The sequence below is a fragment of the Eleutherodactylus coqui genome, chromosome 11 (assembly GCF_035609145.1).
Source record: "Eleutherodactylus coqui strain aEleCoq1 chromosome 11, aEleCoq1.hap1, whole genome shotgun sequence".
In the NCBI taxonomy this organism is placed as follows: Eukaryota; Metazoa; Chordata; class Amphibia; order Anura; family Eleutherodactylidae; genus Eleutherodactylus; species Eleutherodactylus coqui.
In genome coordinates, this window is record NC_089847.1 from 118,522,352 (window position 1) to 118,541,526 (window position 19,175).

At 44.7% G+C, this 19,175-nt stretch overlaps 1 protein-coding gene across 1 annotated transcript in view; it reads left to right on the plus strand.

Annotated features, from left to right (window-relative positions):
* The first annotated feature begins 467 nt into the window (after window positions 1-467).
* The window catches only part of CHRM4 (cholinergic receptor muscarinic 4), a 70,857-nt gene continuing 52,149 nt past the window's right edge, over window positions 468-19,175 (plus strand). The window contains exon 1 of the mRNA XM_066583396.1: window positions 468-590. Within this exon, the coding sequence (XP_066439493.1) occupies window positions 551-590 (40 nt within the window). The 5' untranslated portion in view covers window positions 468-550. The remainder of the gene's footprint in view (window positions 591-19,175) is intronic.

Sequence of the window (19,175 nt, forward strand, 5' to 3'; positions counted from 1 at the left end):
TGTTAGTGTAAAACCGTGAGGTAAAATGTGCAGACATGTTGTACATATACAACTATAGGGTGTACTGGGCGTGTGTGAGGGGCTCATTCTTCACATAGAAGTGTTCTGTGTCTTCACAGCAGCCATTGCTCCCCTCATAAAAGTATGCAGGAGCCTCTTGAGCTGCCAACATTCCTCCACAGCCTCTTCCCTCCTCTCTCCTTCCCCCGGGTACTCCCACACCTATATATGATACAGCCTGGCACCGGCTCCTCACTATACACCCCGGTGCTAACAGTCTTATTAACAGTCCGGCAGTGAAAGGGTGTCCCTTCCCGCCAGATGCAGCCAGGTGGATGCTGAGTCGGGGACCGCGCGCTGATTGGTGGGCTGGCCGTGACGTCACGGATGCTTAGCGCCGGCCGGCCGCGGGTGGGGGGCAGTCGGTGAGCGGAGCTCGGGGGGAGCGGGCGGGAACCGTGAGTTCTCCGAGCACGATGTGGGATGTCCGGACTGAGGAAGAGTAAGGAGGGGGGCTGCACTGCGTTCCCACTGAACTAAGAGAGGCACCATGAGCTCCGAGGGAGGGGCCGTCCCCTGGGAGGACACAGGTAAGTGCCTTATTAGCGCTCTATACAGGTAGAGGGGCCCCTGAGGACCCATTAAAAGCTATGCAAAAATTTGGCAGGGACTTTAATATTTTTTTTTTACTTGTTTTTTTCTTTTTTTTTCAATGTTAAATCATTAGAATTGTTGCAAAAAGTCCGAACATTGCAATAATTGCATCCCCCCCTCCCCCCACCCAATGCAAAAATCATTGCATGAGGCTTGTATAAAGTTTGCAAAAAAAAGCAGATATTAGTACAACTGCAAATTAATGATAGCAATATTTATATAATCCATCTGATAACCGCCATCATGTGCAAAAAATCCGACCGGTTTGCAAAAAAAAAAAAATAGAATATATATATATATATATATATATATGTGGGGAAATAAGAAACTCAGACGGGCGTTAAAAAACCCCAAAAAAACGTAATTCTAGTAGGTGAAGAACGGGAATCCCGATCTTATCAGCTGGTCGTCAGCCCTGGCATGGAGGGGTGTTAATAGTTCACCCTGCAAGGTGCCAGGCATGAAATGGTTAATAGTACCCGTCTTCTGGGACATGCTAGAAAGTCATACCTAGAGTCGAAGTCAATGGGCGCCGTGCAGATAGCCCGCTGCCACAGTAGCTGGGGTATTATTCCGCAGGGGAGCTGCGTGCTAAAATTAGCCGTACCCCAGAGCGGAGATTATAATTATACTAATTAATAAGATACCACCGAGGACCGGAATAGACAGACGCCTCGTCTGTACAGCAAGGGAAAAGCTAAGCATGTGCCCTGTGCTTGGCATCCGTGGGTAGCTGCAAGTAGGCATCAACGTCTCCGTTAACCCCGGGCAAATGGAATTAACATTCACCGAATGATAGGATTGCAGTTTACAGGGTGAATGAATGGACTTCCAAGATGTAATTGTTATGGCAAGGGGTCGGGGTGACATTTGCGCCAAGTGTTGGTACCGTGCCAACGTGCCGTGTATTTAGATGCATGGCTAGGGTAGAAAACTGAAGGAATGCCTAGCTACTGTAGGGGTGGGGCAAGTATAAGATATAGCAGAGCTGAGTTTGTCAGTTGGGCAATAGCACGATGATCTGTTCAGGGGACCGTAATGTAAATCTGTAGGACTAACCACAGAGCTGTATTTTTAACATCCATTTTCAGAAACGCAGCTTGCCCCTTTTTTTGCAGGTTTGCCCCCGTTTTTGTATTCTTCTCTATTGAGCAAATACGGATCAGCATTTGCCCGACAGAACATAATGAAAATACGGCTCAGAAATTGCCGATATGCAGATGTCATTTCTTTCGAACGCGTCCAGATCCGTATTACAGACGTGATTTTCTAGCGCTTTGGGTAAAACTGCAGCTTTATTCGGGTTGTCACAATATGGAAATGGTGCAAAGAGTTCATTGACAAAGTCAGCTCTGCTGCGTCAGGTGAGATGCTGGATTAAAGGCTGCACTGCATTCACTTGAAATCTTGAGTTTTGGGGATTTGTAGCATCAGGGGCGGCGGAGGAGCACAGATGTAAGTGAAGAACTTGGGAACATTGATGTGTAGAGGTTAGTAAGGTGAGAAGTCTGCGGGGACTTCAGAATTTAACTCCATGGGGGTCAAATATCAAAAGTTCGGACGGAACTTTCAGCTTCGATACAGTGTGGCCGGAGAATGGAAGCCAAAGGGACGGAAAGTTGCGTGAGATTTAGTGCGTATTCCGCCTTGTTATTTGTAGATATACAAGAAATAAATGTTCCGTGGCAAGTCATGTGACCTACCGATGTAGCAGAGCTGAACATGATGAGCAGCGCTGGGTTTGTCACTTGGTGTGATGTCTATAATCAAACAAAAGACTTTCAGTTATTGCAATGTACAAAAAGGACGACCCCAACGTAGATTAAGGGCTTCTGGCGTTCTCGCATGCGCAAATCACTCGCACACTAGCTTCCTTTACATTCAGCGTTTTTGCGCATGCCTTCCTGTCGACGCTTTGTGAGATGCTCTATTTTCGTGCGCACCCAACGCACCGTAGGAGTCTGTAGCAGTTTGCAAATGTGCAACCTATCTGCATGTAACTGCGTGATTTCGGGGTAGTAATTAATAACATCTGGGATTCATTAGGCTGCCCATACGGTTCAAGAATGGCGCAGTTGCACCCCGCGCCGATGTGAACGGGCCCGGCAGCGCATAAAAGTACAGTAAAAGCTCAATCTCGTCATGCTCTCGCGAGCGTATTTACGCATACGCTCGTGTGCAGGAGCCCTTAAGTAGACATTGAGCTCTGCTCTGTCTGTGCGTCGCAGCGTGAGGGATGTGTCGGTGCGGAGTAACGAGGTGTCCCTGCGAGGGACCGTTTCACACGGGACGGAATTGTCTGCAGGACGCGGTGCAGATGCAAATTTCGTCAATCGGTGCGGATTGTGTTGCGTTTTTAACTGCAGAATGTGTTCTGCGGAACGTCTCGCGGAATTCCTTCCGTTTGCTTCCGCAGACATGGTCATATGTGTGCGCGAAACACCCCTGCCCTGATATAAAAGGCTATTTAAAAGGTCCAGATATGCCCTTTTATGCACAGTTTTGGACAGCGTATTGCTAATTTTCCTGTGCGTTTGCGCAGCTCCCATAGTCTTCCATTGGAGTCTTTGCTGAAAGGAAAGTAGAGCAGGTTCTATTTTTTTTTTTTTGTGCACATGCGGAATGCACGCGTGAAAAACGTTAATAAGAATGAACCCATTGGCATCAGTTCGTTCTATTTTATGCACAAATATGGATGTCTGAAGAAGCCCTCTAATTGCTGAATTATATCTGCTGTATGTTAAAAATCAGCAATAACAATTCCACAAAACGCCCTCAATTCCGTAACAGAAAGCTTTTCCATTGCGGAATTTAATCGTGCGGTTTTGCAGTAAAGATGTGCGGATTTTAACAGATGCAATTTAAGCCCTATATGGATAACCTCGTGACTCAGAAATGTCCGCGTGGACTAATTCTGTCCCTTCTATGAAAGATCCCATACAGAGCAATGTCTATAGATCGGAGCAGGTGAAGCGGGGCAGAGAAATGACACCATACACTGATCATCGGGCACTATTGGAGAGGAAGCAGTAATAGATACATTATGTGTGATGATCACAGCCAGAACAATGCAGAGGAATGTGAGACATGGATAGGAAGATGCCGGAGAATAGTATGTATAGTGAGGATGCTGGAGAATATCTTATGGAGTAGTAAGGTCTTTGTAGCTACTGAAGGATTACATATAAGGTCTGAGAAGAGACTGGGACATTAAATCATATACAATGAGATGGATGATTTTGAAACATTGTATCACACATAGGTCTGAAAAGATGACGTTGGTAGAAAAGCCTTAGATGTTGGAGATCTGTACTATACATTGTAAATAGAGATGAGCGAGCATACTCGCTAAGGACAATTGCTCGCATTGTCCTTAGCGAGTACCTGCCCGCTCGGAAGAAAAGGTTTGGGTGCCGGCAGGGGGCGGGGAGCGGCGGGGGAGAGTGGGGAGGAACAGAGGGGAGATCTCTCTCTCCCTCTCTCCCCCCCACTCCTGCTTGTTCACTCCCGCAACTCACCGCTCCCCCGCGCCGGCACCCGAACCTTTTCTCTCGAGCAGGCAGGTACTCGCTAAGGATAATGCTCGCTCGAGCAATTGTCCTTAGCGAGTATGCTCGCTCATCTCTAATTGTAAAGCCTGAAAAGGTTTAGGAAGATGTAAATGTTATATATAACTAGGTCTGGAAAAATGTTGGAGAACTGTTTCATATATTGTACTGGGTAGATAAAGGAACATTGTCTCATATATAATAAGGTCTGAATACGGGAACATTGTTTCATATATGAAGTGATCAATGAGTGGAACAGGTGTCCATGGGAGGTGGTGAGTTCTCCTTCAATGGAAGTCTTCAAACAGAGACTGGACAGACATCTGTCTGGGATGATTTAGTGATTCTGTATTGAGCAGGGCGTCGGACCCTTCCAACTCTACCTTTCTATGATTCTGTATAGTTAGGTCTGAGAAGATGCTGAGATATTGTATCACATGTTGTAAGGTCTGACTACAGGAACATTGTATCATATATAGTAAGGTCTGACTACAGGAACATTGCATCATATATAGTAAGGTCTGACTACAGGAACATTGTATCATATATAGTAAGGTCTGACTACAGGAACATTGTATCATATATAGTAAGGTCTGACTACAGGAACATTGTATCATATATAGTAAGGTCTGACTACAGGAACATTGTATCATATATAGTAAGGTCTGAGAAGATGTTGGAACATTGTATCACATATACCGTAGTAAGGTTTCAGAGGATGCTGGAGAATTAGGAGTCCTAACGTAGTAGTTAGCTCTTGAGAAGACATTTCAGAATTATATATTTCAAAAGGAACCTGTCGAAATTCGGGTGGTTTCACACCAACACTCGGGGTTCAGTTTTCCTGCTGCATTCAGGGAGCAAGAAAGAGGAATCACCGTGGCCGAATGGTTCTGTCTCAGGACGGAACTGAACAGCGCCGAACAGTCACCATTGACTATAATGGTGTCCATTCGGTTTCCGCTCTAGCTGCCCAGCTTTTGGACAGAAGGAAAAGCTCTGTATGTGGCATTTTAAGCCGGATTTGCAATGGAACCTTCAACCGGAGGTTCCATCGCAGATATGAAACTGGCCCTAATTTATGGTGCTCTTAGGATCAGCACTGGCCAATCAGAGAGCAATGCATTCAGTAGATAGGAAATTGCTGCATGTCCGAAAGCAGGTAATACACCCACCTGTCCCTCCTGTCACTTTTAAGGCCTAAGAAGGTATTGGAGAATTGTGTTGTATAGTAGGGTCTGAAAAGATGCTGAATCATAGTGTCCCGAGATGTTAGGAATTGTAGGAACCTGTCAGTATGCTTGAGCCCCATAAGCTATGTTATGGGGTTCAAAGGTGAGGGTCCGGGGAGTTGTGTCTCCTACTCACCAGGTCTCCCATTCCTGCGCTGTACTGGCAGGTTCCCTTTAAATGTAGTGAGCGCTTAAAAAAGTTTTCGGAATTTCGGTATATATTGTAAGAACTGATAAAGTGTTGGAGAATTGTGTTACATATCAGTGAAAAAGGTGTTAGAGATAGTAAGGTCTAAGAAGACGCCGGGGAATGTTATACCTGTATATGGTGAGATGTTGGGGTGTTAGATATGATAAGTTGTGAGACAATGCTGGAAACTCTTGTTATATAAAGAAAGGTTTTGGATGAATTGCAGAGGAATTGGGTTCTGTCTAGTAAGATGTGAGAAGATTTGGGGGAATTGCATACATATAGTAGATCTGGAGGGGATTGGATTAAACTTGTGCAGGAATGAGAAGATGAAGTAGAATTGGATCATATATGGACACGTCTTAGAAGATGTAGTAGATCTGGGATTTGAGCTTGTTCATATCATGCAGTTTTGGCATGCAATTAATTAACCAACTTCATAACTGCACTCTTTGAAGAAGGACTTATAAGTGAACATTATATAAGGTGTCGTGGAAAAGGAATAAGGATGGCAAAGCGTCTTTGGAGGGTCATGGGTAGAAAGGTAAGTACAGGCATGCAGCGCACCTTTATAGGGGTGTGAGTATAGGTGCTGCCGGCCTAGTTACACTAATCAACCAGACATGGAGAGACTGACTGTAAAAGGCGTGGAACCTGGATCAAGCCGTTGGCAATGGAATGGCGCTTGTGGAGAGACCAGTGGAATAAAAAGAAATCTCTGGTTCTCAACAAAGATTTTTATGTGTTCTACATACTGGTGTCTCCGCTAGCGCCAATAGATCGCACCAGGTTTATAACCTCATACTGCAGGCTGTTATAGGTGGACAGTTCTGAGAAAATGGAGAAGAATTGCATTTATACGGACAAGTCTTGGAAGATGTGCTACAATTACATTACTTATGGAAACATTTAAATGAGATTTTCCTATTACTTTAAACTATTTCGCAGCCACTCTGTACCTCCTGGTTGCTGCTGACCACTGCTGAAGATGTCGTAGAGGTGCATTAAGTATAGACAATCCTGAGAAGATGCAGTAGAGGTGCATTACATATAGACAGTCCTGAGAAGATGTAGTAGAGGTGCATTACGTATAGACAGTCCTGAGAAGATGTAGTAGAGGTGCATTACATATAGACAGTCCTGAGAAGATGTAGTAGAGGTGCATTACGTATAGACAGTCCTGAGAAGATGTAGTAGAGCTGCATTACATATAGACAGTCCTGAGAAGATGTAGTAGAGGTGTATTACATATAGACAGTCCTGAGAAGATGTAGTAGAGGTGCATTACGGATAGACAGTCCTGAGAAGATGTAGTAGAGGTGCATTACGTATAGACAGTCCTGAGAAGATGTAGTAGAGGTGCATTACATATAGACAGTCCTGAGAAGATGTAGTAGAGGTGCATTACGTATAGACAGTCCCGAGAAGATGTAGTAGAGGTGCATTACGTATAGACAGTCCTGAGAAGATGCAGTAGAGGTGTATTACATATAGACAGTCCTGAGAAGATATAGTAGAGGTGTATTACATATAGACAGTCCTGAGAAGATGTAGTAGAGGTGCATTACATATAGACAGTCCTGAGAAGATGCAGTAGAGGTGCATTACATATAGACAGTCCTGAGAAGATGTAGTAGAGGTGCATTACATATAGACAGTCCTGAGAAGATGTAGTAGAGGTGTATTACATATAGACAGTCCTGAGAAGATGTAGTAGAGGTGTATTACATATAGACAGTCCTGAGAAGATGTAGTACAGGTGCATTACATATAGACAGTCCTGAGAAGATGTAGTAGAGGTGCATTACGTATAGACAGTCCCGAGAAGATGCAGTAGAGGTGCATTACGTATAGACAGTCCTGAGAAGATGTAGTAGAGGTGCATTACATATAGACAGTCCTGAGAAGATGTAGTAGAGGTGCATTACATATAGACAGTCCTGAGAAGATGTAGTAGAGGTGCATTACGTATAGACAGTCCTGAGAAGATGTCGTAGAGGTGCATTACATATAGACAGTCCTGAGAAGATGTAGTAGAGGTGCATTACATATAGACAGTCCTGAGAAGATGTAGTAGAGGTGCATTACATATAGACAGTCCTGAGAAGATGTCGTAGAGGTGCATTACATATAGACAGTCCTGAGAAGATGTAGTAGAGGTGCATTACGTATAGACAGTCCTGAGAAGATGCAGTAGAGGTGCATTACGTATAGACAGTCCTGAGAAGATGCAGTAGAGGTGCATTACATATAGACAGTCCTGAGAAGATGTAGTAGAGGTGCATTACATATAGACAGTCCTGAGAAGATGTAGTAGAGGTGCATTACATATAGACAGTCCTGAGAAGATGTAGTAGAGCTGTATTACATATAGACAGTCCTGAGAAGATGTAGTAGAGGTGCATTACGTATAGACAGTCCTGAGAAGATGTAGTAGAGCTGTATTACATATAGACAGTCCTCAGAAGGTGTATTTATATGACAAGGCCTTGGAATATAGCGTAGAATTACATAACCTATGGAAAAGTTTGAAAACGTTTTAAAGGGGTCGTCCCGCGAAAGCAAGTGGGGGTATACACTTCTGTATGGCCATATTAATGCACTTTGTAATGTACATCGTGCATTAAATATTGGCCATACAGAAGTTATACACTTACCCCCTCCGGTGTTGGCGTCCCCGTCTCCATGGTGCCGACTGAAGCCTTCTTCTGCCTGGATTAGACGCGCATGCGCAGAAGACCTCTGCGGCGTGAGGACGCCGGAGCCGGACAGAAGAGGGCAGACTGCGCAAGCGCGTATAATCTAGGCAGAAGAAGGCTTTGGTCGGCACCATGGAGACGAGGACGCCAGCACCAGAGGGGGTAAGTGTATAACTTCTGTATGGCCAATATTTAATGCACGATGTATATTACAAAGTGCATTAATATGGCCATACAGAAGTGTATAACCCCACTTGCTTTCGCGGGACAACCCCTTTAAATATATGACCACTATGTATCGACAGGTTTGAGAAAGATGTAGAGTTGCATTACTTATAGATAGTCCTGAGAAGTTGTCGTAGATATAGTCAGGTCTGACAGGCTGTAGTAGAGGTGTTTGTGGGCAGCCCTGAGAAGAAGGTGTAATATTTCAGTATATTGACATAGCGCCATTAAATGCGGTCAGATGTAATCGTACTGGCAGTAAACAATGCAAGATACCTGTCTTATACATGGGAGACCTTTTTTTATGGGCCGGTCTGAGACCGTGTAGCATAATGTGTTAACGTATGTTAAAAGTTCTGAAATGTCATTATATGTGAACACATCTGAGATGGTGCAACAGAATTGCATTATATGTGGGCTGACTGAGAGAATCCAGAATAATTGCATTACATTTGCACAGACCTTACATGAAGTGCAGGGGAATTGCATTATACGTCTCCCGACAGAGCAGTGTGCATGACAATTGCATTATTTGTGGCAATCTGCAAGTGAAGATGGATTACATTACTATGTGGTCAGTCTGGGAGGGTGCATGCAAAGTCATTTGGATAAGAGAGGCTCGGAGGCTGCTCAGAAAAATTAAGGTAACACTTAAAGGGATTTTCCGAAATTTCATATGAAAATCCAGCTCCCCCTGCCATAAAACAAGAAATAGTCATATGCTGCTCCGCATCTCCCCTCTGACGTTACATTTACAGGCTGCCCCAGCCTGCTTGCGGGACTTCACAGGTGCTGCAGCCAATGACAGAGCTCAACGACTGAGTGCTGATATCTGTCATTGGCTGCAGCACATGAGACATTCCATAAACCAGGTGGGATGGCAGCTTGTACACAAACACTGGGAGCAGGACTGAGCAGTGGCACGGGAGATGCGGGGAGAGGTGCGTATATGACTATCTCTTGTTTTATGGCAGGGAGTACTGGATTATATATAAAGCAAAGATCTCTGAAAACCCTGTAGCGTCCCAACGGCAACCAAGACACGGGGCCCATACTGAGGAGGTGGCATGGTAGGGGTAGCACTTGTCACGGTGGCTCTACCAGATTCCTCCCCGGAAGGGCGCATGGAACCTCGGCCAAGGCAACGTTGAGACAGCAGTTGCCTGTATAAGTGTAGTGGACGTAAAGTTGTCACATGTGACGCCACCGGTCCTTTCTCACCGTAGATTGTCCCGCCGATGAATAAAGAGAGCCCACACACTGACAGCTTGCAAACCTCAGTCACTGGGAAGCGGCGGTGACTGGAAACTTTACTGTATAAGATTCAGGAGAATACAGCTTATTCGCACATGCAGGAAAAGACAACTTGCCTGTGTTAGGTCAGGGAGGGCCTACAGTCTCAGCTATCTATAGTGCTCCACTCCAGGACAGGGAACACTCCGGAGGAGAACGGGGGGAAGGAACAGTCCACTGACACTTACTCTGAATTCTCTACATGGCAGATTCACTTTTTTCTCTGCTCAGAGGTGGTTCCTGGCATAGAAGGCCTCAGGAAACCTTTCCTCCTCTTCCATCACTTCACCACATGAGGTTGAAGGTACCCCCATGTGGCCGGCACTCCACTCTACTCCCAACTGTAGAAGATGATGAAAGACCACGCCTTGCTCTCAAACACTCATACTTATAGAGTACAGACATCATGTGACTAGACAGATATTGATACATTTCCAGACATACCCCAGCCACATCCAGGCATTAACTTCTTGCATGCTGCAGCTGTGCAATACACATAACAAGAGACTAGACACTTTGCACAGTGCATCCACATAGAATACATGACATGTATGACATTTATGGAGGGGCCAGAAATAGGTGTTTCGGGCCACTACAACCCCTTTAAGCATCACAGATTGTGAATCATTTTTAACTGCTTTGGTGCAGCAAGACCCCCCAAAAAGGGAAGGGAAACAATTCCTCTCTCCTCAAGGTATCTTTAAATGAGGTAATTATCATCCAAATATTTGCTAGAAACAGTGAATTTGGGCAATAGTCATCTTGTGTACACGTGGCCGCCGACAGGGCACCTAAAAAATAGTCCTTGGTTTATCAAAAGTCTATGGTGTAAAGTCTTGAACTGGAGACCCCCTCTTTAAACATTATCACAGCAAACAACTACTGAAGAACCATTGCTTTGGGTAAAGCAAGCAGATGATTATCGTTCGTATGCGTTAACGACTGTTTTGAGTGACTATTTGTGCGATAGTCGCCCCATATAAAAGTGCTTTAACCCTTCCTGACTGATTCTACTCTAGTTTTGCGTTTTACTAGTGTAGTTGTCACTACTGCAGCCCCATCAGATTGTACAAGTAGTCCTGCTTCTTCTGGATGATACATCCATACGTGCCGTCACAAGAAGGTTTGCTGGGTCTCCCAGCACAGTCTCAGGAGCATGGAGAGGATACCAGGACATGGCCGTTACACGAGGAGAACTGGACAGGAGTGTAGAAGGGCATCAACCCAACATCAGGACTGGAAGAACAGGAGGAGCCCTGCCAGAGCCCTACAGAATGATCTCCAGATCCAGAATGATCTCCAGATTATACAGAGACTCCATGAGGGTGGCATGAGGACCCGATGTCCTGTAGTGGGACGTGTGCTCACAGTCCAGCACCGTGCAACTTGATTAGCATTTGCCAGAGAACACCAGAATTGGCAGGTCTACCATTGGTGCCCCGTTCTCTTCACATATGAGAGCAGGTTCTCACTGAGCACATGTGACTGACATGGGACATGAAAGAGTCTGGAAATGATGGAGATCCTCAAGAGCCAATGTGTGATTCAAATGTTCCCTAAATTTTGTGTTTAGCAAAGTATTCCCTTAATTTTTTTGAGCAGTGTACATAATAGACAGAAGCCTATGGAGCCGCCGGCAAAGGGAGGGGAAAGGACTTTAGCAGCGGCTAGCGCCGCTAAACTATGTCAGCTTTCTCTTGAGCTAGTTGAAGCACTTATGCTGGCCGAAAGAATTCCGGGCTGCGTGTGAATGGGCGAGAAAACGCGAGACTTGCTAGTGGCTTTTTCTCGTTTGTTGTGATTTTCGTCCGCCGGGAAGGGGGACCACAACGCTCATATGAAAGAGGTCTAATACTAATCGCTAGTGACCCCTTCATAGTAATAATATATCTTTAAATAAGTCAGTTACCAGCTCTTCTTATTGATGTTGATAAAAGTGTAGTTACCTCCAGTGATCACAAGTGGCGTCATCACTGATTAGTGTCGTTCTCTCTCCCTTTTCTTCTCTATCCGAGGCCAGACTTCCACGATGACTCCTCCCAGCCAAAACTTGTCTCTGGAGAATTTGATCCACAGAAATCTATGGGGCTTCCTAATAAAGTGTCATTTATCATTAATATGAAGGTTTTATCTACTCTTAGATCAATTGCATTAGCTCTAGACAACAAGTCAGCAAAGTGTCCATCAGGCTTTTAGGCTCTTGCCTTACTGCAAAGCACATAACTTACTTCCTCCATACTGAATTACATCAGGAGTTGTCTGGTTTGGAGAGCCCCCTCTTGTAAAATAGTTGGTTATTGCTTCTGGGTTCACACCAAGACCCTCTGTTGCCTTACTGTCCCTGTAACATTACATATACCCATGTAAGCATTAGGTCACCTATGTAATTCAAAAACATAGCACAACCTCCAGCGAGTGGGGTATTTTTTTCAGCAGCTGTCTGATGAGACTGCTAGGGGGTCCCAAACGGTCATCAATAGCAAATCAATAGGGATCTGACTAACCCCATGATCAACTGAATGATAGCAACACTGTGTCCTGGAAAAGATAGCACATACGCTGCCAATTCGGCTGTCCAGGGGACATGGCTGCAATGCCGAGCACAGCCACTAGTAAAAGTGCAGAATTACGCAGTACAGAGTGATATAAACAATGAACAGGTCGCAGGCCCTTCAAATAGATGATCACCAGGAGTGCCCAGAGTGCTAATATGAATGACTTATCCTAAACACCTGGATAACCCCTTTAAGGGATTTTAAAGGGAATGTGTCAGATGGTTCCTAATCCCAGTTCTTTGCTTCATATAAATGTCAGAAACGTGATCCCTACAGTAGTACACTCAATGGCCCCTTATTAGAGACCCTGATCCTTTTATGATTGGTGCTTCCCAGTACGGAAATTAGAGCTGTGACTCCAGAGTGCAGCATAAAATCACATGACAAGTTTTCCGTTGATCAGTTTCAATGTGGATCCACATTAGATGGGAAAATCCAGCAATCTGGGTGATTCCAATGAGGCCGGGTCATCGGTGCTAGACTAGCCGGGGCCAGGATTTCACTGCCAACCGCATGGGAATCTCTTGTGTAACGGTGTGTAGAGTATACCAAGAATGGCATGATCGAGGAAAACATCCAGCAAAAGGGGACCCTGTGGATGTAAATAACTAATCATCCAAAGGGGTCAGAGGAGGGTGTCAGGAATTATTCTGTTGAACACACACTGCATAAAAGAGAAGTTGGATAATACATCCTACCGTCCCGCCATCTTTTCTGGAGAGGTGCGCCAATCCACCAGTCTTTCCTTTCTACAGCTCTTCACACAAATGCAGAACTCATCGTTCCTTCACACGGATGACCTTCAACAGCAGACATAATACACGCATTAAAAGAAGGCATGTCTGAATGGCCCAATGTAAATCAATGGGCGTTTAGGACTGCGTATCATTCATGTGAAAGATACATATATAATACAAATCCCCCATACCCTTGTGTGAGTGAACCCTAAAATTAATGAGGCTTTGGAAGAACCAGGTCTCTTCTTGCTTCTCTCCGACGAGGCCTCTCTAAGGCCAACTAGCTTGTCAAAACCTGTTGTTCAACATGAATGACTGAATTAATCCCAGCAACGAGAAAATAACTGGTAAATTGGCCTCAGAATGATGTGCGCTCGTGAAAATGGGTAATTTTGGGAGCTATGGTTCATGAAGTTTGCAGTAGTAGAAAATATAATTACAGATAATGATTAGTTATCAGGCAGCCCTCATTTTATACATTATGTCAACACCATAAATACAAACAAACTGCAGCTACAAATTGAATTCATCCGAGCGTATCCTGATTAGCATCACATTGTGCGGCTTCGGCTTCTTAAAGGGACATTACACCTAAGTGCAAAACATACCCGTCCATGTAACATCTATTTGCATTGCTTGGCAAAACTTAAAGGGGAAGTTTGATTTTAAGAACTCAGGGCCATTAAACGTGTTGAATTTTTTTTGCAATCGTTGCAAGACTTTGCGGTAGGGAAATCTAAAAAATTGCATCTCGATTGCAGACTCACTAGATGGGCCAGGGCATTCTGGACCGGCCGCTGTAACCTGAAGGGGGTACGAATCACCTGGTACAGGCATAGCAAAATCGTACTTATAACGGCTGGTACCTCGTGGGGTGAGATGAAATGGCGCAGGAGAAAGCACATAGTGCTACATGATGCTCAAGCAGTTCCTTTACAAAAGTAAAAATAGCTAATAGTAACATTAAATAGTTGCAGGTCTGTCAGAAACAGCAGTACGGCTTACTGGCTTGGCGTTACTCTGATCATACATGACTTCAGCAATCTTTTCACTCCCCGGGCGTTCGCTCATCCGGCGGACTAGTGGAGCACCCCAGGCAACGGCTCGGCTCTCATCAGGGTAATACTCCACAATGCTGGTTACATCTGTTCACTCGCTCTACTGCTCAACTCTGCTGCTCCGGCCAGCTTCAGCTTCTCCGCGACATGTAGCGCAGCGCAACCGTCCTCGTTTCTCAGTCACATGTCATCAGCCACTCCTCTACATGGGAACCGAGCTTCTATAGCACATCCACCATATGGACCACGCCACTTACCACCATTACAAAGTGCAATATCGTATACATTAAAAATAACTTTGGCCTAAAGAGTCCACGAATGAAACATTTTTTTTTTTTAACTTTGATGATTGCGGAGGGCTCAACACCTTTATCTTATACGGTTATCATGTGATCTCTAACACGTCTGTATTACGGATCCGTATTAAGAAAAAAGTTTGGAAACCAAGTCATCTTGTAGATATGGTAACTTTTAATGGCTAACAAAAATACATGTTGTTATTGCGAGCTGTCGAACCTCTCAGGATTCTTCCTCAGGCATAGCCATTGAAAGGTATCATATCCACAAGATTATTTGGATATGTATTACGAGCGTGTTACAATAAGATCGTCTTTAATCGGGCTGAGTGTGTTGAGCCAACAGGTAAGTACGGCGGAGGTTCCGTTATGATCTGGGGATGTTTTACGTGGCATGGTCTAGGTCCGTTGGTTGTAGTGACAAGAACTATGATCACGGAGGAGTACCATGGCATTCTAGACAATAATGTGTTGCTGACAATGTGGTAAGACTCTGGGAATGGTCGGCCATACTTCCAACACGTGCCTTGTTACACATCCAACGCTGTTTAATGTTGGTTTGAGGATAAAATGGTGATACCCAGAAGTAGAGGAAGGTTTTTGCTGTAGTGAAGAAGTCTTGCATGCTATACCCGAGGTATCCATACATCAACATCCGGAGATCCAGCCCAGTCCTGGGAGAAAGACCCCTGTCTGAGTGAATAAGGGTTTGCTTCAGGCATATTGTGGACGCCTCCGCTGAATCTGAGGCAACGGGGGAGAGAAGTGGGGTAACCCTGCACCTTCCCTGCCAGTTCCCGATGTCGGTGAACCGCAGACCGGTGATGAATGGAGAGATAGCAACCCCAGTGGTCATGATATGTCGACCAGTGGTCTTGTTGGGAAAAACCTTGTCAGTGCCCCATTATAGCCGCTCTTATTGAGTGGCTTCCAGTTCTTGGTCCTAGGAGAATGTCCAAAATGGGTTACCCCACCCTGTGACATTCATATGCCCAATCCAACATACACAGACAGGATTCATATGCCCATACGCATGTGTTCTTGACACAATCCCTTTAATGAATAATTGTAAACCGGTAAGCAATGCCGTATCTGCAGCACCAATTTCTGAGGCCTCATGGAGGAGTGCTGTAATTTCCTTAATCCCTGGACATAACTGAGCGCATTATCAATAAATGTCACATATTATTAAGTCTGCGAATCACACTAATGATGTTGTGGGTTTTCTCACGGCCGATAATGGTGTGCAGAATGTGGAGATCTAATGAGATTTACCTTCTCTTACAAGGAAGAGGACGAATTAAGAAAGCTGACATAGAGGGGATAAGGCTTGACGGAGATACACAGTATGGACATTTAATGGAAACCACAGGTAAAACCCCTGATGGCAAGCTGTAATTCCTTCCCGTGCCCTCCTAGGATCCTTCCATTGCACGCAGTATACTCTGCAGACGCTCTCTGCCAATATAATGACTCTCTTCTGCTAATTAACGCTGTTAGACTTCCCCTGTGCAGTGCAGCATACATTGCATTGGAAAGAAGGCATCTTACTCATAAAGCCGTCTTATCTGTGGTGGCCCGTTGAAAAGACAAGTATGTCAATGATGGAGTCAAAGAAAGCTGGGCTCAGACAGCAATCACACAACAACCCTAATCAGTATACAGGCTGACACCGCTGTGACATATCCTTCTATTAGGCAAATACCAAATTAAACCCAGATGCTTGTCTCCTGGGGTAGGGGAGGAGGGAGGAGAAGGCTTCAGAACAGGATAAATAGACACGTCTTCTTATATGAGGGGGAAAGGAAACTTGATTTATGAAGACAGGAGTAATATGCTCACTCATTCTGACACAGGGAAATGCTGAGGTTGGAACGGTGACAGTGATGGAAAGAGACAGGGACCACTTACTGGAATTACCAAAAAAGGGGGCAGCTAAAGCAGAAACTGCTATTTTGGGATCCTCGTCTGCATGTTGTAGACATTAATCAGCAAAGAACAGATCAGTAGGAGCGATAGGACTCCTTAACTTGTTATCAGTTAGGTAAACAGATCCATAAAAGATATCCACGAGGACGGAAATCTCTGCATAAGAATGAAAATAGTGTTTTTGCCCAGAGATGGACCATTTTTTCCACTCCTCAAAACTTCACTTACATGTGAACTTGTGGAGAGGCTGTCGAGGATAGCAGGGGTCTTTCTACCACAGAACAGTTGCTGCTTAAAGAAATGCTTCCTCGATAGGAGTATTTCTATAAATCAAGAATGGGAGTTCGGGGTCGTTAATGTTTCTCCACGAGAATATAGGGAGTCTTATATGCCTCCGCAAAGTGATAGCTGCCCCCCTTGTAATCATATGCAGCAAACGTTGATCCTACAGTAATAGTGCCCCTATTAGTGCCTTCACAAAGTAGTAGTACCCACTTTGAGCCCCCTGACAAGGTAATAGTGCCAGTTAAAATAATAGTGATTCCTCTCTAAGCTCTTACATAGTAATGGAGGCCCCAAGTGTATTCCCTCCCACACATACACACAAACCAATGGTGGCCCTCTACATTTCTTTCGCCCCTAAATTAATTGTGGTCCTCTGTATGTACCCCTACCAAACACAAGCAAGGCAATGGTGGTCCCCTTTGTATTACTCCCTCCCACAAGGTAATGGTGGTTCTCTATATTTCTCCCCAACACACAGGATAAAAGTGGTCCCCTTTGTATTTATCCCATTTCCCCTGAAGATATTGGAGGTCCCCTGTGCACCCTGTTTGTTTTGTACCTTCAGATATTTACCTTTGTTATTCATACAGTGCGCCTCAGCCGCTGGTGCATGGCATTGCGCACAGCCTGTATCTTCCATCCCTTATTCCTCCTCAGAGATCTACTAGTGTAACGTAAGGGAAGGAGGGTGCAGGCTGCACACAAGGCCATGCTGAGGCGCACTCTATGAAGAATAAGGGTAAACATCTAAAAGGTACCAGGGTTAGTGCAATCGGGCTTAGGGGCCCGGTTGCATTTGCGACTCCTGCATCCCTTATAGCTATGCCACTTCCTATTACTCAATATTTGACCTTTTGGCCTATATAAGACTCCCTACACCCTTGTGATGCTCAATTCCTCAGACTTACAACAAGGGCTTCTCATCATCCAGAAAACTCATGAGGAGCAAGTACCTCAAAACAGCTGTGTGTTAGGTATTCTGGTTTGCTTTACACCCCTAGCCATGTTGCAAGGCCTGTTAACAGGTCACTTTTTGACTCATATCTGAAGAATATAAGAATGAGCCTTTTCATTAAGAAAGGTAAAGAAGTGGTAGACTTCTCCTTATTCAACTGCAACGTTGATTAAGAGTCTGTTGGGCATGATGTGAATTATTGTTACTCTACAGCTCACGGGCGTAACTATAGGGAATACAGAGGTAGCATTATCACCTGGACCATGTTGCCTGAGGACACTCAGTAGCCCCTCTGCCGCATAGTAAAATATTGGAAAGGTAATTTTGCATTGGGGCCTATTGCTATTCAAAGCATTTAACCCCTTGCAATACTGATGACCTATCTTCATCGGTGGGGTCCGCTGCGCGGGATCCCCGGAAATCCCCCAGCTGATCTTTTCGTACTCACTGCAGTGGGCTGGATTTTGTTAGCTCCGTCTGCATTGGTGTCTAAGTGTAGTAGAAGGTATATCTTCTATTGATTTCAATGGGAGCAAAGACTTCTATTACACTTCTAGCTTTGAGCCCAATGCGGCTGTCTGTCCCCACTGCAGTGAGTGTGGGCGCTGAGGTCAGCTGATCGCTGTGAGTCCTATGCGGTGTACCGCCGCCGATGAACTATTGATAAACTATCCTGAGACTAGGTCACCAATACTACAAGTGGCTTAATGCCCGGGATACTCCTTTAAGTTACACATTGAGTTGAAGAGCCACAGGTTGAAGACCACTGACTTGACACATGTAGGATTGTAGACTACCAATGTCTGTGTAGTGATGACTTGGCAAAACTGGCTAACCTATGGATGATAGAAGTTGGCACAGCTTAAGGTACTTTTATAAGGACCGACAGCCACTTGAGTAATTGCTTAAAAGAGCAATTATGGGTGACTGTCATTCCATGTAAACACGGACCCAACAGGACAAGTGAGCGAAAACCACTCACTTTTCACAGTTGCTTAAGCACCCGACAGTCTACCCATGTAAAAGTACCCTTAGACAATAATAGGATAAGAAAACTGCACAAGTTGTCACCAGAAATTCAAGCAAAATACCATACCTTCACAACTGACAGATATTGATCAAGCACAGTCACAATGACTGGGTTAAGTTCCAGTGCAAGAAGAACAGATTTGTCAGTAACCAGGCTTTGTGTGCCTTTACTTAATGGCTAAAGCGCCTGTGAAACTCACAGTTTCAATCTCAGCTTCTTAACACATTTTGCCAGTTAAGTCCTGAAGAAGTCATTACCGCACAAGTTCACTTACTTTTTCTCCCTGCACTGTGGATGTTTACTCGGTGTACTCAAGGGTTCACTTAGTTTTTTGAAAATGTACGTCAACTAGTGACTTTCGTTGCCCATAATAATGGCACTAGTTAAGTGTTTTAATAAAACATTAGCATTTTTGTCATTAGAAGTTAAGCTTTACTTGGTGTGACATTTTCAGTCACATTGGTAAGGGAGTGTGTGCCGATTCATTGC